This window comes from Brassica napus, chromosome C2 (assembly GCF_020379485.1).
Source record: "Brassica napus cultivar Da-Ae chromosome C2, Da-Ae, whole genome shotgun sequence".
In the NCBI taxonomy this organism is placed as follows: domain Eukaryota; kingdom Viridiplantae; phylum Streptophyta; class Magnoliopsida; order Brassicales; family Brassicaceae; genus Brassica; species Brassica napus.
Window position 1 is genome coordinate 5,405,061 of NC_063445.1, and position 24,662 is coordinate 5,429,722.

General features: G+C 37.6%; 3 protein-coding genes and 1 pseudogene across 4 annotated transcripts; 1 reads left to right on the forward strand and 3 right to left on the reverse strand.

Moving 5' to 3' along the window:
* Positions 1-5,527: 5,527 nt before the first annotated feature.
* Positions 5,528-9,126, forward strand: LOC106385159. Its single transcript, XM_013825116.3, has 3 exons — positions 5,528-7,780; positions 7,855-8,822; positions 8,898-9,126. Exons 1-3 carry the CDS (start codon positions 6,125-6,127, stop codon positions 9,124-9,126), a joined length of 2,853 nt encoding a protein of 950 aa, XP_013680570.2. The 5' UTR covers positions 5,528-6,124.
* A 274-nt stretch (positions 9,127-9,400) lies between these two features.
* Positions 9,401-10,041, reverse strand: LOC106385169 (annotated as a pseudogene).
* Positions 10,042-11,653: 1,612 nt separating this feature from the next.
* On the reverse strand, positions 11,654-15,696 carry LOC106385148 (P-loop NTPase domain-containing protein LPA1 homolog 1). 2 transcript variants are annotated; one of them, XM_013825107.3, is made up of 7 exons: positions 15,262-15,696; positions 14,458-14,747; positions 13,972-14,053; positions 13,483-13,872; positions 12,564-13,280; positions 12,232-12,345; positions 11,654-12,147 (listed from the first exon to the last, which is right to left on the reverse strand). In XM_013825107.3, exons 1-7 carry the CDS (start codon positions 15,448-15,450, stop codon positions 11,752-11,754), a joined length of 2,178 nt encoding a protein of 725 aa, XP_013680561.1. In that variant the 5' UTR covers positions 15,451-15,696; the 3' UTR covers positions 11,654-11,751. The 2 variants fall into 2 exon arrangements, with proteins under 2 accessions (XP_013680561.1, XP_022551585.1); XM_022695864.2 differs by lacking the exon at positions 15,262-15,696 and having other exon boundaries at positions 14,597-14,735.
* A 6,244-nt stretch (positions 15,697-21,940) lies between these two features.
* On the reverse strand, positions 21,941-24,045 carry LOC106385140. Its single transcript, XM_013825096.3, has 4 exons — positions 23,717-24,045; positions 23,491-23,628; positions 23,139-23,210; positions 21,941-22,759 (listed from the first exon to the last, which is right to left on the reverse strand). Exons 1-4 carry the CDS (start codon positions 23,873-23,875, stop codon positions 22,088-22,090), a joined length of 1,041 nt encoding a protein of 346 aa, XP_013680550.1. The 5' UTR covers positions 23,876-24,045; the 3' UTR covers positions 21,941-22,087.
* Between the last annotated feature and the right edge of the window lie 617 nt (positions 24,046-24,662).

The following is a 24,662-nucleotide window of genomic DNA, read 5'->3' on the forward strand; positions in this document are numbered from 1 at the left end:
TATTATTTTCCTATTCGTTCTTCTTGTTTCCAGAATGATCACCGATTGGATCCTAATATAGACTTCAATGTAAAAATGAAGCAATAAGAAACAAGATGGTGGGTTAAGGTCTCAAGACAATGGAGATACCACTACAAGGGACAAACATGCATGGTTGGTTAAGGTCTCAAGACAATGGAGATGCCACTACAAGGGACAAGCATGCATGGTGGGTTAAGGTCTCAAAACAATGGATTATTAGTTTATCATATCTCATCTACCATTTACCATACTTGTAACCACTATATATATGAGATGTTCTCATAAGCAAATCAATCAAGTGAATAAGATTATTCTTCTTTACTCTCTCTCTCTTTCTCTCTCTCTTGTTCTTCACTATGTTCTTTAATTTCTAACATGGTATCAGAGCATCAAAGCTCTTGAACACTAAACTGCTTCCGCAAATCTATTCTATTCACCTTACTCTTTCACTTGTTTGGTTTACTTTCTTCAGAATCTCTTTCATTTTCTTTTACCCAGTAGCAAGCAAAGATGGAGCAACACCAGCTAGTGAGGATTCCAGTCACCCTGAAGGGTCCTAACTACATTACTTGGTCGAGATTGACCAGGACAGCTCTTGGAGGAAGAGGTCTATGGGAGCACATCACCACAAGTGAGGCCCCAAGACAAATCACCCAAGGAGAAGATGGCAAGGAGGTTGTATTGGTAGATGAAGGCAAATGGGGTCAGGAGGATCTCATGGTGCTGTCTATCTTGCAAGGCTCACTTGATACTCCTATCATGGAGTCTTACTCACACTGTGAGACTGCAAAGAAGCTATGGGATACCTTATACAAGGTATATGGCAACACTTCAAACCTCACCAGAATATTTGAGGTTAAGAGGGCAATCAACAACTTGCACCAAGAGGAGATGGACTTCACCAAACACCTTGGAAAGTACAGCCAGTTGTGGTCTGAACTTGAGATGTTGAGACCAAGTACCACTGATCCTAGTATACTAGAAGAGAGGCGTGAGCAAGACAAGGTCTTTGGATTGCTTCTCACACTCAACCCAAGCTTCAATGATGTACTTAAACACATATTGAGAGCTAAAGAGCTTCCAAGCTATGATGATGTGTGTGCTCAACTTTGGAAGGAGCTAGGCTCAGATGGTCTCTTTGGTGGAAAAGAGGAGCTGTCTATGGCAAACAAAGCTGAGAAGATGGAGAGTGCTTCAGGCAACAAAGCACACTTCAAATCAAGAAGAGGAGGAGACAAGTCTGTGACTTGTGAGCACTGCAAGAATCTAGGCCACTCCAAAACCAATTGTTGGATCCTCCATCCTCACCTCAGACCTGCTTCAACCAACAGATACAACCAGGCCAAAGCACATGAAGCAAGAGCTCATGAAACCACAATATCAGGCTCCATGCACATAGGAGAAGATGGAAGAGCTATGATCTCAACCACCCACACTGGTGGATCCACATCCCATGCCATGTCTCAGCCATCCCCTGATGATGCCTTCATCCGCAAGTCAGACATTGAAGCGCTTATCAAGGCTATCAATGCAAACTCTGGTAACATCAGTGTCAATGCTTTAAATTCTATTCACAGTGCTTCACATACTACTAGACCTTTGATCATTGATTCTGGAGCTTCTCATCATATGATTAGGGATGCTAGACTGATTAGTGATGTTAAACCTGCTCTAGGGAGTGTAGTGATTGCTAATGGTGATAGAATTCCAATTGAAGGAGTAGGAAACTTGAAACTGTTTGATAAGGAGTCTCAAGCTTTTTATATGCCTACTTTCACATCCAACTTATTATCTGTCAAGAGAGCAACCAATGATTTAAATTGTAATGTTATTTTCAGTCCTAATGATGTGTGCTTTCAGGATATTAAGACCAGGAAGATGCTGGGAAAGGGTGTGAGCAAGGGAGAGCTTTACTTGCTTGAAAACACCAAGCTTTCAGATTTATCTTGTGCTTTCAATTCTGCTTCTGTGTTAGCTAGTGATGTTTTATGGCATGCTAGATTAGGTCATCCTCATTCTCGTGCATTAGGATTGATGTTACCTAATCTATCTTTAAAGAATGGAAGTTGTGAGGCTTGTATTCTTGGTAAACATCAGAGATCTGTTTTCCTTAATTCTAAGACTATTTATGAAAATTGCTTTGATCTTGTGCACTCTGATGTTTGGACAGCACCTTGTGTGTCTAGGGAGAACCATAAATATTTTGTTACATTCATAGATGAAAAATCAAAATATACATGGATCACCTTGATTCAAACTAAAGATAGAGTTTTAGAAGCTTTTATTAACTTCCAAAACTATGTATCTAACCATTTCAATTCCAAGATCAAAATTTTTAGGTCTGATAATGGCGGGGAATACACAAGCACTGCTTTCAAACATCACTTAGCAAAACATGGCATAATCCATCAAACAAGTTGCCCATACACACCACAACAGAATGGAGTTGCTGAAAGGAAGAATCGCCACCTTATGGAGGTTGCAAGGAGCATGATGTTCCATACCAATGTTCCAAAGAGGTTCTGGGGAGATGCTGTGGTCTCAGCATGTTATTTGATCAACAGGATCCCCACCAAAGTCCTCCAAGATATCTCTCCTTTTCAGGTATTAAACAAAATAAAACCTCAAATTGATCACTTGCGTGTTTTTGGGTGTGTGTGCTATGTCTTGATACCAGGGGAACAGAGAAACAAGCTTGAAGCCAAGAGTGCCAAAGGCATGTTCATAGGATATACTCATGCGCAGAAGGGGTACAAGTGCTACATACCTGAATCAAGAAGAGTTATGGTCTCAAGGGATGTTAAGTTTGTGGAATCAAAGGGATACTATGATGAGAAGAATTGGGACAGTCTTCAGGATCTCCCACAAGGATCTTCAGATAGGGCAAACAACTTGAGAATCATTCTGGAAAACCTAGGCATCAGCCAGCCTCAAACAAGTGGCATACCGAGCACTTCACCTATACCTCCAGTTGTGGATGAAGCTGCATCAGTTGAAGAAGCAGTCCATCCTGATCATGAGGGGGGAAATCAACCTAATTTGCAAATCCATGAAGAAGCTATCATCCATCAGGAGGCTATCCATGAAGAAGCTATCCATGACGAAGCCATCCACGAGAAAGCTATCCAAGAAGAAGTTGTTAATGATCAAGATGGAATGCAACAAGAAGTTCAACCATTAAGGAGGAGTACAAGGGTGAAGAAACCATCTCAGTGGATGGACACCAAAGTATACTTCAACAACAATGCAGTAGCTCATCCTATCCAAGCAACATGTTCTTTTGCGAGACTATCTGAAGAGCATGTAGTCTTCATCAGCAACCTGGATCAAGAGTATGTACCAAAGACTTATGAAGAAGCCATGAAGCATGAAGAATGGAGAGATTCAGTTGGGGATGAAGTTGGTGCCATGATCAAGAATGATACTTGGTATGAAACTGAGCTCCCCAAAGGAAAGAAAGCTGTTACAAGCCGTCTACTCTTCACCATCAAGTACCTTGCCAATGGGAAACCAGAAAGAAAGAAAACAAGGCTAGTTGCAAGAGGATACACCCAAGTCTATGGAGAAGACTATCTCGATACATTTGCACCAGTAGCTAAACTCCACACCATAAGGATTCTACTCTCATTGGCAGTGAACTTGGAATGGGATTTATGGCAGATGGATGTCAAGAATGCTTTTCTTCAAGGAGAGCTGGAGGATGAGGTTTACATGAGGCCACCTCCGGGTATGGAAGACATGGTCAAGCCAGGGAATGTCCTAAGGTTGAAGAAAGCAATCTATGGATTAAAACAGTCACCAAGGGCTTGGTACCACAAACTGAGTACAACTCTCAATGGAAGAGGGTTTGTAAAATCAGAAGCTGATCATACACTCTTCACACTCACAAGCAAGCAAGGAATTGTGGTGATTCTTATTTATGTAGATGATATTATCATCACAGGAAGTGACAAGGAAGGTATTATCTCAACCAAAGTATTTCTTAAGTCTACTTTTGATATTAAAGATTTGGGTGAGCTAAAGTACTTTCTAGGGATAGAAATATGCCGCTCTAAAGAGGGGCTTTTCTTATCTCAAAGGAAGTACACACTTGATCTTTTGAATGAGGCAGGAAAGCTTGGAGCGAGAGTAGCCAAGACTCCACTAGAAGATGGGTATAAGGTGTTGCGTGAGGGGGAGATTGAAGATAAGCCTTATGCTGACGTTAAACACTATAGAAGAATGGTAGGAAAGCTGATATACCTCACCATCACCAGGCCTGATGTATGCTTTGCAGTTAACCAAGTAAGCCAGAATATGCAAGCTCCCAAGATACACCATTGGAACATGGTTGAAAGGATCCTAAGATACCTAAGAGAGGCGCCAGGGCAAGGAGTGTGGATGGGATGCAACAAAAATACAGAGATAGTTGGGTATTGTGATGCTGATTGGGCAGGAGACAGAGTGGATAGGAGATCCACTACCGGTTATTGTACATTCATTGGAGGCAATCTTGTCACTTGGAAGAGCAAGAAACAGAAGATAGTGTCATGCTCAAGTGCTGAAGCTGAATATAGGGCAATGAGGAAGCTCACTAGTGAGTTGATTTGGATCAGAAACCTACTTCAAGACTTTGGTATAGAGACATCAACTCCAATCACCATGCATTGTGATAATCAAGCGGCAATACACATAGCCTCCAACAATGTGTTCCATGAGAGGACTAAACACATTGAGGTGGATTGTCATAAAGTTAGGCAAGCAGTGGAACAAAGGATCATCTTACCCTGCTATACAAGAAGTGAGGATCAACTAGCTGATATCTTCACCAAGGCTGCAAGCACCAAGGTTTGCGAGTTCATACATTCCAAGTTAGGACTCGTAGATTTTTCATCACACTGATCCTCTTAGTCATGAAGTGTTCTACTCTTTTTCCTTGGCTTGGTTTTTATCCCATGAGGTTTTTCCAAGCTAAAGGTTTTAATGAGGGAATGCTTCATGGTTTCCAAGCTTGACCAGTTCCTATAGTCAAGCTTGAGGGGAAGTGTAAAAATGAAGCAATAAAAAACAAGATGGTGGGTTAAGGTCTCAAGACAATGGAGATACCACTACAAGGGACAAACATGCATGGTTGGTTAAGGTCTCAAGACAATGGAGATGCCACTACAAGGGACAAGCATGCATGGTGGGTTAAGGTCTCAAAACAATGGATTATTAGTTTATCATATCTCATCTACCATTTACCATACTTGTAACCACTATATATATGAGATGTTCTCATAAGCAAATCAATCAAGTGAATAAGATTATCCTTCTTTACTCTCTCTCTTTTTCTCTCTCTCTTGTTCTTCACTGTGTTCTTTAATTTCTAACATTCAAGTGGCTTCATTCAAAAGTAAACGGTGTGAAATAGATTAGTCATAAGTTGTGGGTTAAAGAGATATCTACTTTTTGAATGACGGCAATTATCAGGTAAGATGAACGTGGAGCTGGAGCTTGTTCACCAGAAAAGTGGTTGATGCTTAACGTGCTCATATAATGTTATAATTTTTTTTTGTTCTGATAGGTGCTAACTATTGACTTACGTAACAATTAACATACATTAATGATAATTCAATTGACTTATCTGTGAATACTATTTTAAAAACGAGAAATCGGCCAAAAAAACACTGAACTTTGCGGGAATTGCCAAAAGAAACCTGTACTCGAACCTGACCAATAAAACCCCGATTTTTTGTTGACGTTTTTAGTTAATTCACAAACTTACGGTTGACTAACCAAATTAACACACCGTTAACCGACAGTTAAGACAGTGTTAACTCACCGTTAATTATTGCCGTTTAGTGAAACTACGTCGTTTCATTCAGTTGTTTTGTTAAACACAAAATCTCAAGACGACGTCGTTTTGCTTAATTAAAATTGTTGTTGCTGCCTGGACTCGAACCCGTGCACTCGTGGTCGTAAGGGGGTATTGCCACTGAGCTAGTGGACTTTTCGGAAGGTTATCACACATGTTTATTTTTATTGATCAAAAGATGTGTTTGATTGCAATCAAACAAAATGAAACCCGTGTTTGAACGTAACCCTAATTTCTCAAATCGATTTGGGGATTTCTCTTGTAGAGATGGTAAAGACGAAGTTCACAAGGAATGGAAAGGAGGTAATGATTTTCGGAGCGATGAGGAATTTCGATTACGGGAGTGACGAAGCGGTTCAAGAGTCGAAGAAGGGTGGAGAACGCGATGCTTCTGTGAGTTTGCCATCGCTGGAGAGATCGAGGATTCGTAAAAGCGTTGAAGGGATATCGATGTTGGCATCTACAGAGGTGTCGAAGGCGTCGAAGACTAGGCGGGGAACTTCATATGGGTCGCCTGCGTCATCTCCGGAGAAGACCACGAGGAGGGGAACTTCATATGGGTCGCCTGCGTCATCTCCGGTGAAGGCCACGAGGCGTGGTTCAACTCTGTCTCCTAGAGTTTCGAAGAAGCAGAAGGTAAATGTGGCTCCTTCTGGTGATGACAGAGAAGAATGGCCAGAGACTGAGATGTTGGCATCAACAGTTGCGAAGAAGACAAGGCGGGGAACTTCATCTGGCGGGTCGCCTGTGTCTCCTAGACAATCGAAGAAGCAGAAGGTAAACTCGGAGAGGAGTCTAGGTGATGATGGTGATGACAGAGAAGAATTTCTCCAGATTGAGGAATTTGGGGATATAGGTGATGATGGTAGGGAAGATGAGAACGGTATTGCTGGCATTGAGGAAGTTGGTTGTACAGATTTGAGTCTTTATTTTGGTGATAAAGCAAAAAATGATGACTGTGAGGTTGATGAAGACGAAGGCGATGATGATGCATGGGATGATGATAAAATCCCTGATCCTCTGTCATCAGATGATGAGAATGAAGAGGAGATGAGACCTGCGCAAGCTTACAGAGAAGACACTGATCCAGAGGAGCTCCTTCAGCTAGGCAAGACATTTTCAGATGCTGAGGACTTCAAACATGCTTGTCTGAGGTATACCCTGAAAACCAGATACAACATCAAGTACTACAGATCCAGTAGCTTGAAGATGGGTGCAAAATGTGCCGCTGAGATGAGAGATGATGAGGCTCCTTGTCCCTGGATGGTCTACTGTTCGTATGATAGGAGGAAACAGAAGTTGATGGTAAAGACATACGTCAATGACCATAAGTGTGAGAGGACAGGGTATTCGAAGATACTTAAGAGGTCAGCAATTGCAAGTCTATTTGCTGAGAGGTTAAGGCTGAATCCTAAGCTCACGGCAAAGGAGATACAATCTGAGATATTGAGGGAGTATAAGATGGAAGTTTTAGAAAACTCATGCATTAAGGCCAAGACGAAGGTGATGAAAGAAAGGAGGAAGACCCATGAGGAGCATTTTGATAAAATCTGGGATTACCAAGCAGAGATATTGAGGAGCAATCCTGGATCAACCATGGAAATTGAGACCATACCAGGAGCCACGGTTGGAACCAAGCAGCGGTTCTACAGACTCTACATGTGTTTCCAAGCACAAAAGGAAGCATGGAAGAAGACTTGTAGGCCTGTTATTGGCTTAGATGGAGCCTTTTTGAAATGGGACATCAAGGGACAGTTGTTGGCTGCGGTTGGAAGAGATGGAGACAATAGGATTGTCCCTATTGCTTGGGCTGTAGTGGAGATAGAGAATGATACAAACTGGGATTGGTTTGTGAAGCGTTTGGCCTTGGATTTGGGATTGGAAAATGGGAACGGCTTTGTTATAATGTCTGACAAACAAAAGGTAAACACTTTGCTTTCATGATACTCAATGAATGTTTGATTCTTGTTTCTGATTTTTTTTTTCTGATCTTGTAGGGATTAGTGAAATCAGTTCATACCCTCCTTCCAGAAGCTGAGCATAGACAGTGTTGTCGCCATATCTACGAGAACTGGAGGAAAGGTGGAAAAGATCTAAGGTTACAGAGGTTCTTCTGGTTCATTGCAAGGAGCTACACTCCTGGTATGTTCAACTACAACATGGACGAGCTTAAGAACTATGATCCTGGCGCACATGCATCTCTGATAATAACAAAGCCAGAGACTTGGTCTAGAGCTTTCTTCAAGATAGGCTCCTACTGCAATGATAATCTGAACAACTTGTGTGAGTCCTTCAACAAGACCATCAGGGAGCCTAGGAAGAAACCTCTGCTAGACATGTTAGAGGAGATAAGGCGTCAATGTATGACTAGGAACTACAATAGGTCTAAGATGGCTAAGGACAGGAAGACTAGGTTCACCCCGAAGACACATAAAGAGTTAGACAGGGTTGAGAAGAAGTCAAAAGAATGTAGTCTGCGTTGGGCAATTGGGCCAGAGACTGAGGTGGAAGATAGAGACCAGTCATATGTGGTGAATTTGGAGAATGAGACTTGTGCATGTCGAAGCTGGCAAATGAATGGTATTCCATGCATCCATGCTGCTAAGGTCATCCTTGGCGTGGGAAGAAAACTCTCTGAATTTGTTGCTCCTTTCTACACAACCTCTAAGTGGCGTGAAACCTACAGTTTTGGGATCAGACCTGTAAATGGGATGATAGAGTGGCCTCGGACCAATAGATTAGGTGTGATTCCACCACCTAATCGAAATGGCAAGCCTGGTAGGCCTAAAAACCATGATCGAAAGAAGGGAACCAATGAGACAGTGTCTACTACCAAGCTGAGTCGTGCGAACAGGGTAATGACATGCTCTAATTGCAAAGAAGAAGGGCACTACAAGAATACATGTCGGAAGGCTTTTGTTGAGAGCCCACCTAAAAACCAAGAGGCAGACCAAGGAAATATCAGGTTAGGGTCTTAGTTTCTATCTCATTGTTTTTTAGCTCTCGGTAATGTGTCTAACAATTCATTTATATGTTGCAGGGACTACACTTTGGCGAGTCACAAGCTCAATCCTCAGAAGCTCAAACCTCACAAAATCAATCCTCACAAGCTCAAGCATCACCATGGGAAGTTCCTCAATCTTCAGAAGGTCAATCCTCACAAGCTGAAGCATCACAGACAGCATCGTGGGGAAGATGGTTTTTTTAGATGCTTGTGTGTTGTTTATGATGGTCTCTTTCTGAATGCTTTCGTTGTCTGTTGTTTATGATGGTGTCTCTGTCTGAATGCTTTTGGAACAAGAACTACCTTTTTCTTTCTTCTTTTCCTGCTGTTTTAATTTGAAACTCTCAATGAAGATAGTCTTGGTTATTATCTTTGTGTTTTCATCATGTTGTTTATCTTGATGGTCTGTTCAATGGTGCATTTGTCCTTCTATAAACAATCAAGAAGTAAAACATAAACATTACTGAAACATTGTCTTAAAACATAGCCTTACATGAACCATGATTCTTACATAAACATAGCCTTACATAAACAGTCTCTTAGTAGCTATTCATAGACAACCCATCTGCTTTGTCAAACATGATCAACACAAGACATATCACAACGCCTAAACAAACCACCGAAAAACCCACTTTCATGATCACATTCAGCTTCTTAAGTTCATTGCTCGCCTTCCTGACATCTTCTTTCAAGTCTTCCTCCACGGTTTTCATGCTTTCGATCTCCATTTTAATTTTCATAACATCTGATGCAAAGCATTCAACTTTTGGCAATGCATCTTGAACCTCTTCGTAGACAGCTTCATCTACCCATTTATACAAGTGATCCTAGACACAAATCATGAACACAATCTTTATATTCAAACAATTTCTCACTTACTACCTAGCCATTGAATCTTATGTTCTTATCTTAAACACAATCAAATTAAACACTTACATTTTGAAACGTTGGGCATCTAAAGAAAGTTCTTCCTGGATTGACCTTCGTTTTTGATGTGTATATCCCAGTTCTTCGACCACAACCGCATTGCTCCGGGATACCACGAATTCCCATCGTATTCACAGACGAATCCTCACAACCCGAACTCATCATGCGATACTCGAAGAAGGAGAGATGAGAATCGAGATTCTTAAGGACGAGATCGAAGAGAATCGCGAACTGGATTCATGATTTCGCCCATTTAGGGTTTATACCAATCGGAGGAGAAAACCGTCGTCTCTTTTTGATTCATTTAACTCGGATTCAAAGAGAATAAAAGAAACTGTGTTCGTATATCCATTGCAAAGTCCACTAGCTCAGTGGCAAAAACCCCTACCATTAAACCCGAGTACACGAGTTCGAGCCGTAGGAAACACATATTTTTAATAACACAGCTATATAAACGACGTCGTTTGTCTTTAATCAGACAAAGTGATGAAACGACGTCGTATACTTTAACACCCAAAATTAACGTCCGCTTAATTATCAGTTAACTCGGTTAACGGTGTGTTTATCTGGTCAGTCAATCGTAAGTTTCTTAATAAACCCGAAAAGTCAACAAAAGTTCAGGATTTTATTGGCTAGCCCATATGTCCAGGTTTCTTTTGGCAATTCCCGCAAAGTTCAGTGTTTTTTTGGCCGATTTCCCTTTTAAAAACCGTACAGATCACAGCATTAGGTTCTGTCCGTATGATGCGGAAGTAGTACGGCCTTCTCTCTCTGACTGTAATCCTCGTCATTCAAACAATTGAACTTTTTACACGTCATCTAGTTATCTTACTCTCGTCCGGTAGACAAAAGTTCTTATGATGTTTGCAATATTTTTTACAAAACTAATTAAATTGCATATATTTTCGTTATGATTAATAACTAACTTTACCAGAATAAAACAAAAGCTGAACGCAAAATCCTTCTAATTTGAATAACAAACATCTATCGTTGCATATATTTTTGAAATTAGTTTAACTTTCGGCATAAGATTTACAGTGGAAAAAGAAAAGCAAGGAATGACACCCAAATTAATTGTATATGGCGGCTACAAGTTAAGCAAATTGTGAGGAAGAGACATAAATTTAGTTGGGCTTGATGAGCTCCCTTAAAGCACAAGATGCTATCATGGAACAGAGAGAAGTGGCCTTATTCAACTCAATGGGATTTTTATTTTGCTCAAATGAATTAATTTAAGAATACTACTGAAACAGAAAAGCTCAGAGCATGTTCAATTAAAAATTTTCCTTTTGAAGTTCTAAACGAAAACACGGTCGTCAAAATTTATGCAGACGACAGTGCAAAACTAAGACACTGTCGGAAGTCTAAAGTTAACTTGTAGTCGCTATATACAATTAATTTGGGTGTCATTACTTGCTCAAATGAATTAATTTAAGAATACTACTAAAACAGAAAAAGCTAAGAGCATGTTCAATTAAAAATTTTCCTTTTGAAGTTCTAAATGAAGACACGGTCGTCTACTTTTTGACAGTTTATGCAGATGACAGTGCAAAACTAAAACACTGTCAGAAGTCTAAATGTGTATAGTTTTAACGTGTCTCAAATTTTGGGGTTGTCTAAATACGCTTTTTCTTATTCTTGTCATTTTAAGAGTTTAGATTCTAACTTTTGACAATTTATGCAGACGACATTCTAACTTTTGACAATTTATGCAGACGACAGTGCAGAACTAAGACACGGTCTTTCCGACTCTATTTAGCTATTGTCATTAATATTGTACATACTCTTAGCTTTTGTCACTTGCTGTCTTTCCGACCATGTCTTAGTTCTGCACTGTCGTCTGCATAAATTGTCAATGTGACAAGAATAAGAAAAAACGTATTTAGACAACCCCAAAGTTTGAGACACGTTAAACTAAAGACACGTAAAACTATACAAAGACACACAAAGCTTAAACTAAAGACTACACAGAACTCAGGAATTTAGTTGCAAAGGATCGTGGGGCACCCAAGACAATCGGATCTCCCAAACCCGACTTGTGTTTTCCAAGAGCCGAGATGCTAAGAGAACGCTTCTTCATCTTCTCTTTACCCGACAAGCGTCTTGTCTCACACATGAACAGCGATGCACATAGCTCAAGCGGCCCCACCAGCTGCTTGTTCGCAGCTGTCCGAAGAAAAAGGTCTAAGTTCTGTACGTATTTTTCATCTTTTGTCGCCGGTTTGTGTTTTTTCTCAGACATTACCGCCACCGTATCTCGTGACTCTTCCTCGTTATCCGTCCAGTAACTTTTGTCTTCCATAGCAAGATCGTCGTACTCCTCATCTGACTTTGTAGATTCCTCATCAACTGATCCCACCTTTAGAAAACCACCCCAGCACTCTTTTAATTTATGAAACAAGACCCAACAAAAGACCATATGAAAATACTTTTACGGTTTTACCTCTTCATGGTCTTGCTTGTTATCATCGTCATCGCTAAAATCTGTATCTTGCTCATCAGGAGGATCGTCCTCACCTTCTTCATCGCTACCGTGCACGGACTGCTCCTCCTTAAGCTGAAGGAAGAAGATATAAGATACAAAAAAAACAAAATAGAACCTCTATAAATTAATATTTGATATATTAATAAACTTTATCAAAATATAACACAAACCGATAAGATAATAAGATAATAATTTTTTAAAAAAAATCTTAGGTAAATATATACTCATTAAAATCAAAAATTAATAATTTATTTATATTACAATGTTAATTTATAGAGCTTTTCATGTACCTCTTTGGAAGTTCCTTCAGACATCCTAGGAGAACTGCAGCAAGAAGAGTAATGCCTACTTCCATTTTCCCCCAAGTCAGCTCTAGAGTCATAATCAACACTCCCAGCACGGCTCGTGGCTCCATCACTAGGCCAAGCACTAATCCCAAACAAACCAAACTGAAGATTCACAGGTTCAGCTTTCTGCAAGTATCCATAAACTGGATGCACCATTCCATTTCCCTCCATTGTCTCATCAACCTTACCACCAAGAGGCCAAGTTCTTGAGAAAGTTCCATCATTGTTGAGAAGAGCCATTAGATGCCTAGAAGAGCCTTGTCTTTGAATCAGCTGAAACATTCCTTTGGAACTCAACGAGTTAGCTGTACATTGGTTCCGGTACTCGTCATCGATCACAGAGACGGTATTTGTGGTAGCATCATAGAGCTGCTCTCCTGCTTCACGCCTACGTAAGCAGGAGAAGACCGTGGCGTGGATGGCAGCCACACTTTTGTCGACGTTGGTGTTGTTTATCTTGGGGACGAGATGTTTGTCAGCTCGTTTACAGAGGTAGTCCTGTATTGTTCTGATGTTGCGTATGTATTTGACGTACTTGTTTTTCTCTGGGTCTAGGGTCATGTACTTGGCTCTGACTGCAAAGCGTTCCAAATGTTTCTCCTCGTTAGAGATGTAAACCATGAAAGGAACAATTGACGGATGCTTCTTCATCAGTCCCATCTGCAAGAGGAAGACGGTAATAACTAAACTCTCAAAACAGAAATGTGTCTAATGTTACATCCGGAAGTGTGTTAAATCTCAGTGCACCAGTAAAAGCCCAGCATTCGTCGGAGCTGCTAAACGGATATTTGTCTCACTCGTTTTTTGTTTTCTTCAATTTTTGATTCGCGTTTGTTCACAACATCTAAAGAGTGGGGCTTACCACAAAGTTAAGGCTTAGATGGACACCTTCAACAACCACAGACTCTTTCCTTTCTTCCCAAGCTGTAATGAGCCTATCGAGATTCTCAATCACCATCTCACTTTGAGCCTTGAATCCTTCCACAGCCATCTGCTTGTGACTTAACAAAGCTGCAACAGTGGTGGTGATGGTTGGTTTGTCATCCTCAAGTGTTGATTTTCCATAATTATCCAACTTTTTGGCTCGTCTTCTTTTGGCTTTTGATTCTGCGACTGCCACAGGGTCAAGGCACTCTCCCGCGTGGTAAGTTGAAGCCCACAGCAAAGGATCCTGCTTCTCATCAACGAAACTTCTCATCATGTGACGGATTGAGTCGGTCGAGACGACCGTTGTAATCCCCAGCCTGCTGCCCTGTAAACACAAAAATGCAGCACTGACTGTCTAAAAGCAAAAGAGCAAAGCCTCTTATGTCCTATCTAAAGCTTATCAACGGTTGTGATTGAAGAATACCAGAAGTGCGGAGAGTGTAGATTTGCCACAGCCACTAGTCCCGCAGAGTAGAACAGTCACAGATTCCTTCCTCTCCCGAATCCTGCAGGAAGTGATCGAAACTTTTTAGATGAAACGGGAAGTGAAAAATAAAATGCGGTTGGTGCGGTTATAAGAAGCTTTGCGGGTAAACATACACCCACAAACAACATGACTAATGTGACCCAAGCAATGAATAAAAACTTTTAGGCAAAAATCAATGGAGGTTAACTAGCAGAAACATATGTCTAAGAGTGAGTTAACATATTTGCTAATGACAATTTAATCCAAATTTAATCTGACTAGAGTTTCTATCATATTTTACACCCAAAACTGTTTATAAAATCTAAAGAATATTCTTTGACCAAAAAAAAAAAAAAAATCTAAAGAATATTCTTAGAAAAGTAACACATGGATGATCTTCACCACATATCTATAGTTTCTTGATAAAAAGGTAAAAAGAATTACTTGCAGGCCAGGATCAAGTCTGCCCTTTGGTCATGACCCACATACTTATATTCAGCTAGAGCGTCACAGACAACGTTAACATATATTTCTCGCGAAACAACAACGGTTGTGCGCCTTTTATGCATCTCAAAGGGCTTACTTTTACTCTTATCTACATCATCGGCAGTTTCTACACCAGCACAAGCTGAAGCAGCATCACACGTCTTGTCAAATACAGATTCTTTCCCATGCGTGGGAGAAAGTATTAAGGAGCCTTCGCTTCTTATTAGCTCAAAAACCCTCCGGCTAATCTGAACACAAGCAACAAAAAAAAAAAAAAAAACAGAACTTGAGGATCTATCAAGTGGTGAGATTACAAACACCATAAAGCTTGAAACTTTATTATCTTACTTTTAGACAAAAGTGTACCTTTACAAGGTATCAAAGAGGGTCATGAAAAAGACTTTGAGCACACACACACACACAATAATGAGTGCAACAAGAGAATACATTTAGACTACATGAGTCATGACACAAGTTTGGTAAAATATGCATTAACATCAATGAAGTAATGCCAAATTACGAAATTAAGACAAAAAAAAGTAAAAAACATGCTTTGATCTTTTTGTCTGAATCTAGACACATTACTATAAGTTTATAACAGAATGCAATGCAATTTGTATTCCATCCAAATTGCTTAAATGAAATTAAATCTCAAACCATTACACGACAAATACAGAATCAGAATCCGAGGAAAGCGATGTTCTGTAGGAAACAAATTTTTTAAAAAAAAAAAAAAGAATCTGTAAGAGAAAGAGAGAAGACCTTGAAGGCGTGACGGGCTTTGCAACCCATGAGCTGAAGAGTACTCTGTAAAACCGGACGCGTATACCTAAACGAATCTTTCCAATTCCCGGTTCCGTCTTCTTCCACAATCGCCGTCGTTGTATCAAAATCGTCGTCGTCGTCGTCGTCGACCACTACTATGTACATCACCTTCGTCGTCTCCGCCATGTTTCTCTACAACAAAACTAAACCGGACTCTACAATTGATGATAAACCGATAGCATGCAGGAATGCGAAACCTTTATGAATGTATCGACGTTATAAGGCGGAGAAGAAGGAGAAGAAGAAGAAGAAGAAGAAGAAGATGTTGAGGCCATTTTGTGTCAGCTTTGTTCCACGTATCGTTTCAGTAGAGCCTCCACGAGTCTCTCTTTAAAGGATCCACCTTCCTCTCTCTCTCTCTCTCTCTCTCTCTCTCTCTCTCTCTCTCTCTCTCTCTGTTTTTCATTACCGAGGATTTAAAGAATGTTTTCTTACCTGGCTTGTTGTTTGGTTCTTTTCTAACTCGGACCGTATCTATCTTTTCCTTACAAATGTTACTCTTAACTTTGTTTTCAATCAATTTGCGCCCAACTAGATCTCCAATCCGCATCGGGTTCCTACTTTTTATTACAATTCAAGTTCAGCTTAATTTTAAGTTAGATCCCAACTTCAGAATTCACATACCAAGTCAACACGTGTTGGGTAAATCTTTTGATTTTAAAATTTGTCATTTTTGGTTTCTCTTTGATTAGAACATTTATTTTAAAATTTTCTATAACCAAGTCTTCAGCCGACCTCGTTTGATCCGGTCTTTGTCAACATTTAATTAGGATCCAATTTTCAGGAGTAAATGTAGTATATGTTAAAGCAAATAGACAAAAAAAATAGTATACTACTAGTAGCTTTACTATAGGTTTTAGAATCTATGGTCTTAGTTTTCCTGTAAAAGAAAATTTCAAATCAAGATTTTCTTGTTACAAAGGTGAATAATCTGTTCGAGAAAATTAATATTACTTATTTTGTTTGAAATGAACGGATCATATGTATGACCCAATTTCTGCAAAACCTTTTTGGCAAAATATCAAAAGCATTATCAAAATAGTGGGTTTCTCTTTCTGTTTTTGTGTTTTCTTTGGGTTAATACCCTATCATCTACTGTTGGAAATTTGTTATCAGACGTTTAAAAAAATGGTGGGTTTCTTAAAGATATTTTTCCTCATTCTAAGATAATCTTTAACCCAGGTTATAAGTGGGTTTCTTAATCTTGAGGTCCCAAAAAAACAACAAAAATCGATAACAGAAGTGATGAATTAAAGATCGGTAATGGCCTGTTTTCTGCACTGTTTACGGGCTCCACCAACAAGTGGCGGCCCGCAATTGGATTGAATTATAATTTTTTTTTCTTTTTTTAGAAAAAAAAGTTAAAAACTAAGAAACTTTAAAACGCATTTAGCGTTAAAGATGCTCTAAGATCCAGAAAATAATGAAACACTACCTAACCATAGTAGGATGACCACACACAAATATATACGTAAATAAATACAAAATTGATAAGTTTAATATTCCCAAACCAGAAATCGTTTTCTGTTTTTATTGTAACTCAAAACAAATTTGTACTGTACAGAATTATTGATTTTGTAAACGAAATTGTAAGACTACCCAAAGAAACTCATCCTATAATTAGATTTATATTTTCACCTATGTTTGCTTTCAATTCGTTGTCCAAAAACATTTGATTTCCAAAACCAAAACAAACTTAACTGAATATTCAGTCACATGTATCTTTCATCTAATAAAATCTTAACGGTAAGTCTTCCTGGGACAATCATTCCTTCCCTGAAATGACGAAAGTCACCCTCATCTCCGTCATAAATCACATGTTCAACCAGCGAGTTGCAGCACTATCAAAGGGCGGTTTTAGGAAAACCAACCGGAAATTTTTAATGGGACTTCTTGATCGCATTTAAAGGCCATCATGTGGAGCCAGAAACGATGATCAAGCAGGGGTAACATTGTAATTATTACTTGAGAACAAGGGTAACGCAGCTGACTGTGTGAAAAGAACAGGAAGAGTGGGCCCATATTGGGTCAGAGGACAGACGTTACATCCATGAAGGTGTTATTAACAGCCATCACTGGACCCTGTCAACTATTTTCCTATTGGTTAGTGTTGAAATAAAAAACGGAGCTCCATAGTTTCCTGCGGACCAGGGTTTAATAGATTCGTCTCAAACATTGTATAGGTTGGAGGAATCTGAATTCGGCACCTATGATTTGTTGTATTTGCCTAATACCACTTTTGATAAAGTATGCGATGGTAATTTCACCTTATTTTAGTACAGATTGTACTTTCGCTCTATAAATCACATAATTCATGCTTTATGCTCCTCATAATGCTCTTCTGAAATAATTTGATATTCATCTCCATGATATATTATTTGACGATTCTCCTAGATAGACCATTTTCAAGTTTTGGTCGCAAAAATAGACTACAAGGAGAAAAATGACCAAAATGTTTCATTTAATAGGTAAAATGACACTAATACTCTAGATATAAAAAAATTAAAAAAATTAAAAAAACAAAAAAAAATTAAAAAAATTTTAACAATTTTTTTTTCTAGTTTTAGTTTATATGTTTTCAAATTCGAACTTTTTTATATATAAAAAAATTTCAAATTTCAAAAAAAAATTATTTTATTTTTTCAAATTTTTTTAATTCGAAAATACTTTTTGAAACTATTTTTAAAATTTTTATTTTCAAATTTTTAATATTTATTTTTTATTTTATAAAATTTTAAACATCAATCTCAAATCTCTACTCTTTAACTCTAAACCCTAAAGTTTGGGTTAGTTAACCCTAGAGATATAAATGTATATTTACTTCTTTAATGAAATATTTTGGTTATTTTCCTTTTTATGGTCTATTTTCGTTAAATGTGTATTTACTTTTTTAATGAAATATTTTGATCATTTTTTTCCTTGTGGTATATTTTCGTGACCAAAACTTTTTTAATGTTATCTTAGGGTATTTCTCATATTTGCATTGCTGAAAAGCTTTTTGAATTTTTTAAAAATAATTAAATAGCTTCATTGGTTTCATTTTATGCGGAAAAGGAACCTATATTCCCACAAAAAGTCTATACAATTATTGTTGTTGCGAATTTTATGTACTGAAGTTCATATAGGAAAATAATTTCTAACTTCTTGAACATTTTTTTTCCTGAAACATAAGTTAAACCAATAGGATTCATCATTCAGCCAATAGCAATTGGTTAGTCTTTATGGCCATTGGCCTATATATAACTGGTCTTCGTGGAGACCCACCACTAAGTTACAGGTTCAATAACAAGGAGAAATGCTTTATCTTTTGCACGTTGGAATATAAAAATGATTTGTTATTCAATTCCTTGCAAAAGATCTTTTAAAGCGTTAGGTAGTAATTGAGTTCCAATCACTTTGAGTTAGCGCTGGACACGAATACTCGTTATTTGCCTTATATCCGCTACTTGACCCGTACTCACCTCTTTTTTTCAAGTACTAATCGTTGCTAAGTCAAGTATCAAGTCGTTGAGTTTTACTATTTGCAAGTACAAGACAAGTAACAAGTATCACAAAAAAAATTATAATTTGCTTTGATATTACTCGTTACTTGTTTTACGACTGAAAAAATGATAACTAAACCATTAAAACCAAAGTCCTAAACATATATTTCTTTGTTGTAAGAAGTAAACAATGCTTTCTTATTGAATTTCATCTTTTTTTATATTAGATGCAAATATTTAATTTAAAATAACTCTCGTATTTTTACCAAGTCAAGTAAATAAAACAAACTTTGATAACCTTCTCTCGTAAAATATTATTTATCAAGTAATTATTAGAAACTTGGAAATATATCCAAGTAATTAATAAATATTTGTAATCAGTAAGTAATCGAACAAGGCAAGTAACTTGCAAGTAACATATTTTTGGACAAGTACTCGAAATAACAAGTACTTGTTTCCGACAAGTCAAGTACAAGTCCAAAAATTCATTACTCGTTCAAAACAAGCCAAATATTAAGTATACATAAAAAACAAGTATCCGCCTTGCGTCCACCCCTACTTTGAATACAAGTATACAACATGTCGGTTTGGATTTGTTGTTCTTAGCATTCATTTACGAATGGGAATGACCAACTAAGATTATTCTTGATTGGTACGCTAATCATGAGATTAAAGGTTAGCCCTGTGCTTCTAGAAGACGCTACATTTGCGTCTAGGGATCAAAAACTGAACATCAAAATAAACAAAAAGATGGTGGAAAATGAATAAAGCTGACGCTGTGATTACTTTGGCAAAAGTTTCGTCTATGCCACTGTAAAAAATAGCGGCAGTTAGAATGATCTCTGCGATTATTTTTGATAGGCAAAAGCACCGCTGTTGTCGGTGTTACTCTCCACATGCGTGAACAAGAAAACAGTTATAAATTTGGGCGCATAGTCCTCTAAAAGAACAGGGCTGTTCAGATGTAATAATGTTCGCTGATGAAAATACTCAGTGCACAGTAAGTCTATATTTTATAGATAGTCATGTAGAATGATTCAAACAAGAGTTACTATATATATAAACTACAAACACTAGCTGCTTCGTGGACTCTATCTTGATCTTTTCTTTCCACTATGACTAACTTCATCGATCGTTTTCAATTTCTGTCTGTGTTGATTTTTTCCTCCTTTACTTGTTCTTTCTAACGTATACTATTATATTTATACAAAGTTGTATGTTTCAATACTCTAGTGCCAAAGAGGCTATCACATATTGTAGAAAACCAAAGCATTCAATCCAATGTCTCTACAGTTGATCGTGAGTCTGAATGGTAACGTGGGACAATTGCGGTACAGTCCGCGTTTTAATAGTAATAAAATATGTAAAAAAAAATGTTACTATGAAAGATTACTGCGACGAGAGATTCTGAAAGATTGGACGCAGCCAATTACAACATCATAAAAAGATATATTAGTTATTTATTTTAATTATTGTAGTGTATTTTAAAATATAAAAAGACTAGTAGGTAAGTAAGTTTACAGACAAGGTAAGGGCATGTTTAACGCAAGCTCTTATGAGCGGTTCTTAGTGTAATTAACCAAAAAAATAAATGAAAAAATGAATTAAAGGCAAGGCACGTCTCCTAATTTGAAGCCCGAAGGCACGGTTCTTAGCTGCGACGTGTCAGCTATTGGAAGGAACAACGACGCATAACGAAAGACGACGATGGGTGAAGCCGTGAAGGTATCATTCTTTTCTCCTCCATTTGTAGAAACCATTTTTCATCCAATCAAGTTTTTGGTTTTAGTTTTTGTTTTTATAAAAACCATTTGAGTTGCCAATCAAAATTTTCAATAAATAGATTCCCTAAAATTTAGGAAAACTAGTTTTTGAAAAGATTAACCAATTTATGAAGAAAAACCAAAAACCAACTTCTGTGAGCTTTTATGAAGAAAAACGAATTTTGATTTTTTTTTTGTAGAAACTACTACATTATAATTAATTAATAATTAATAAATAATATTTTCATAAAAGTTAAAACTATCATAAAATATTTTGTACATTAGATATCATTTAAACAATAATGTGAAATATTTTAATTTGTGTTTCATATCTGTAAATAAATTTATATATTTTATAAATAATATTATTTAATTTTAAAACTTAGTTATTAGTTTCTATAAATAAAACAATTGAATAATTTTAATAATTATTAGTCACATTAAAAATAACAAAAAATTATAAAAACATAATATGTTTTATTAATAAAATATATTGTATAATCCTGAATTATAAAAATTGCCATTCTACTTTAAAAAAATATAAATAATTTATATAAGAAAATTTATAATTAGTTTCAAAATTTTATGTATTTTTATTTTTGTATCATTTAATATTTATATAAGAAAAACTATTTCTATTCAAGTTTTAAAAATTAAAAATAATTTATATAAGAAAAATTTCTAAGTAGTTTCAAAATTTAATATTTTTATTTTTGTGTAATTTTATATATATATTATGATTTATATTTTACTATAATATATTTTTTATAAAAATATAATAATTAAAATATGTTATTGTATTTTATTTTAAAATAATAATCACAGCATTTTGATAAATTTCAATTGTAAAATCTAAATATTTATTTCTATTTTATTATATTATTTTAAAGTAATGTATTAGTTAATTTTTGAAATTTTTTAAAAAATACAGCAAATCCAAAAACCAAAATCTAAATCTAAAAACCAAAAAACAAAAACCAAAAGCTTAAAACCAAAATCTAAAAACCAAAAGATAAAATCTAAAAACCAAAAACTAAAACTAAAAACTATTGAAACAATCATCACCTAAACTAAAGATATGCACTCTTGTTTTTCCTTTTTTCACTCACATCTTCCTTGTATATATCTTATGTGAATGTCGTTTTCATATCCTCTTTTCTCCATATCCATCAAGATGGAAACTTAGTCCAATCGTTTCTAACGCTTGAAAGAGAAGGTTGAAAAAATACCAAATCAAAGTATAACCAGTTCTCTTAATTGTTTAACTTTCTGAAGCTGTGTAAATTAGTATTGTTTCAGAACGGTCATTTTAAAGTTTTATTTAGAAGTGTTAAACTCTCTTCTAAGTCTTTGATCATCTGCTCATTTCACTTTCCTTTTAACAATTTTTTTCCTTTTTTTTTTACAGTTGAACTGTCCATTTAATGAAATATCTAAGAATCATAACATGAATCGATTACAAGAATAAGGGGTAAAAGACACAGACACCCTACATAAGAGATATAGTCGTCGTCCTCATCACCGCATCAATTCCATGAACACAAAGCCATTCCACAAGCTATGCAACAGCATCGAAGGCAACAAGTTCCTTGACCTCGCGAAAATCAAACCCAAAACCACTCCAAGGAACACCAAAGGCAACATCCTCTGCACATTGAAATGCGCCAAAGCAAACGCAACCGAACTCACAAGAATCGCACACCAAACCGGCATGTACCTAGTCAGAGACGGCAGCAAGAACCCTCTGAACACTATCTCTTCCCAAACCGGTGCACAAACAGACACCACAACCGCATAAAGCGCCATCGCCACAGGGTCTCTTGCCATGATCGACTGCTCCACACTAGAGAGCGAGACGGGACTCGAGGTTGGCGGGAGTGGCAGGAGGTTGAGGTTTAACTGGGAAAGACGGTTAACGAAAGGGAACATGAAACAGCCTATGATGACGTCTAGCTGCCAGTTTCCTTTGAGGGTAAAGCGGAACCAATCACTTGCAAGTGGACGGAACATGGAGAGGCAACGATGGAGGATGGCAATTCCGGCTAGTCCTTCTGTTACATCGGTTATAAGACTGAACAAAGCTTGGCCTCTAAATGTGAGAGAGTCCTTATGAAAACCTGATATATGAGCCATGAATGGGATCATCCATGACCCAATGAACCAGAAGGCGGCTACCCATAAAAGCATTACCTGAACAAGTTTATGTTGGCGGGCATGAGTGAAAGCTTTGGTATGAAACTCATTTCTCATTACTGTTAGTTTTGCATCTTCTTCATGCACCAAGGAATCTATAGTAGTACTATTAGCTGGAACTCAAAAGCCTCAAAGACCTAAATCTAACTAACACAGGGTCAAGAAGCAAGATGTGCAGACCTACTATCACACAGTTTCTAGTCAGGTATACAAGCCGGCGTTTAAAATGTTTCTACTTTCAGTAACTAGGTCCATACGCCGAATCAATATCCATAGTACGCAACTTAAACATATACAGCTCTTATCACATTCACATCATAAAGTAAAGTAGGCACCCAATACGGCAACAGAAAAGCAGGTATTAAGATGTAGGTACCTGAACAATGGTCTCAGCAGTCCATGGTACCTTCCAACGAGTACCAATTCCCTTCAAAACTGCATCTGCAGCCTGAAACCCAAGGAAACAAAGTTTACTTCAAACCCAATAATAATAATGTTCGTGAAAGCCTTTTTCAGAGTCGCGTTATTTGCATTATCCCATCAATTTCAATAAAACCAAGGCGTAAGAGTTTCCAAATGATAAGAAACCTCAGACTCCTTTGATGAGAAAGACTAGTAAACACTAAACATCAAAAACTGGTTCTTTTTGTCAGACAGACAAAAAGTAGTTATTCTTCTTCTTCTTCAAGTGTAGGAGCATAGATTAACGTGAAGGGGATGGTGCTTACCTTTTGGAGAGTAGTGTTCCAAGGTTTTTGATCAGTACATGGCTGCTGAATATCTTGATCTGGCTTCTTAACTACTTCATCCGGTTCTTGATTCTCGGGAGCAGAATCCTCATTTCTGAAGCACTGAATCTTCCATTTCTGCACAAGATATCACCACCAAAGTGTTAATACAAAGGAGACAAAACTATTGATTCCAAAATTTCATCACAATTCAGAAGAGGCGTACGTGCTTGGTGGACTTGGAAGGGGAAGCAGTGAGAGGAGAAACGTGGGTGAGAGCAGGGGAGACTAGAACTCGACGAGGAAGCCTAAACTTGGAGCGCGAGATGGAGAGAGCTGGGCGGTGGAAGAGGAGAGACGAAGAAGAGCATGGTGAGGTCAACATGGGAGAATCTCTCCAAAGCTTTAGCAGACGAGAAATCCCCTAAGAAGAGAATAATCTTCTTGGTTTCATGTGAGAGTGATTCAAATTAGGGTTTGGGAGATTTGGGGATTTCTTCTTTACGAGAAGACGAAACCAACTTTGGGTGTGGTTGAATGACAAACAAAAAGACAAGGGTCAATTTGGTAATTGTTGTTTTTGAGAATGTGAACCTTTTCTTTCTTTCATCATCACACGAAATAAAAGCTCAATACTCTCTTCTGGTTTAGAGTTTTCTTGACTCAATAAGAGCTTTTTGAGCAAAACTTTTCTGCTTAGGGTTTCTACAAGCTGAAACTGTTTACTCGAGATCGTATCTTCACTACTTACAAGCAGTGTTACGGTCAGAGAAGTGGCGTTATCAAGAGAAAGATTCCCGTTTTTATTTAAACATGAGCCTTGGACTTTCACGCCGTGCATTCCGGGTTAGTGAAAGTCCAAGGCTCTAATAAACTTCTGATATTAGATGAACCAACTTGACAGTTCATCTTCCTAGAGCTTTACGCCGTGAAGCTCTTGAAGGAGTAAACATATATGTATGGTTTGTCCATAGGGATGTTGTCATGGGTAATTTACACTCTCAACAACAACATATTCTCTCCTTGTCTACTACTAATCAAGAGGATTGTATCTTATTCTCATTTTATCCTTTCTCTATGCAGTTACACTCTGTTTCGGATGTTTGATGATGTAATGCTCTTGGCAAAAGGTGGACTCATATGTTACCAAGGATCCGTCAAGAAAGTTGAAG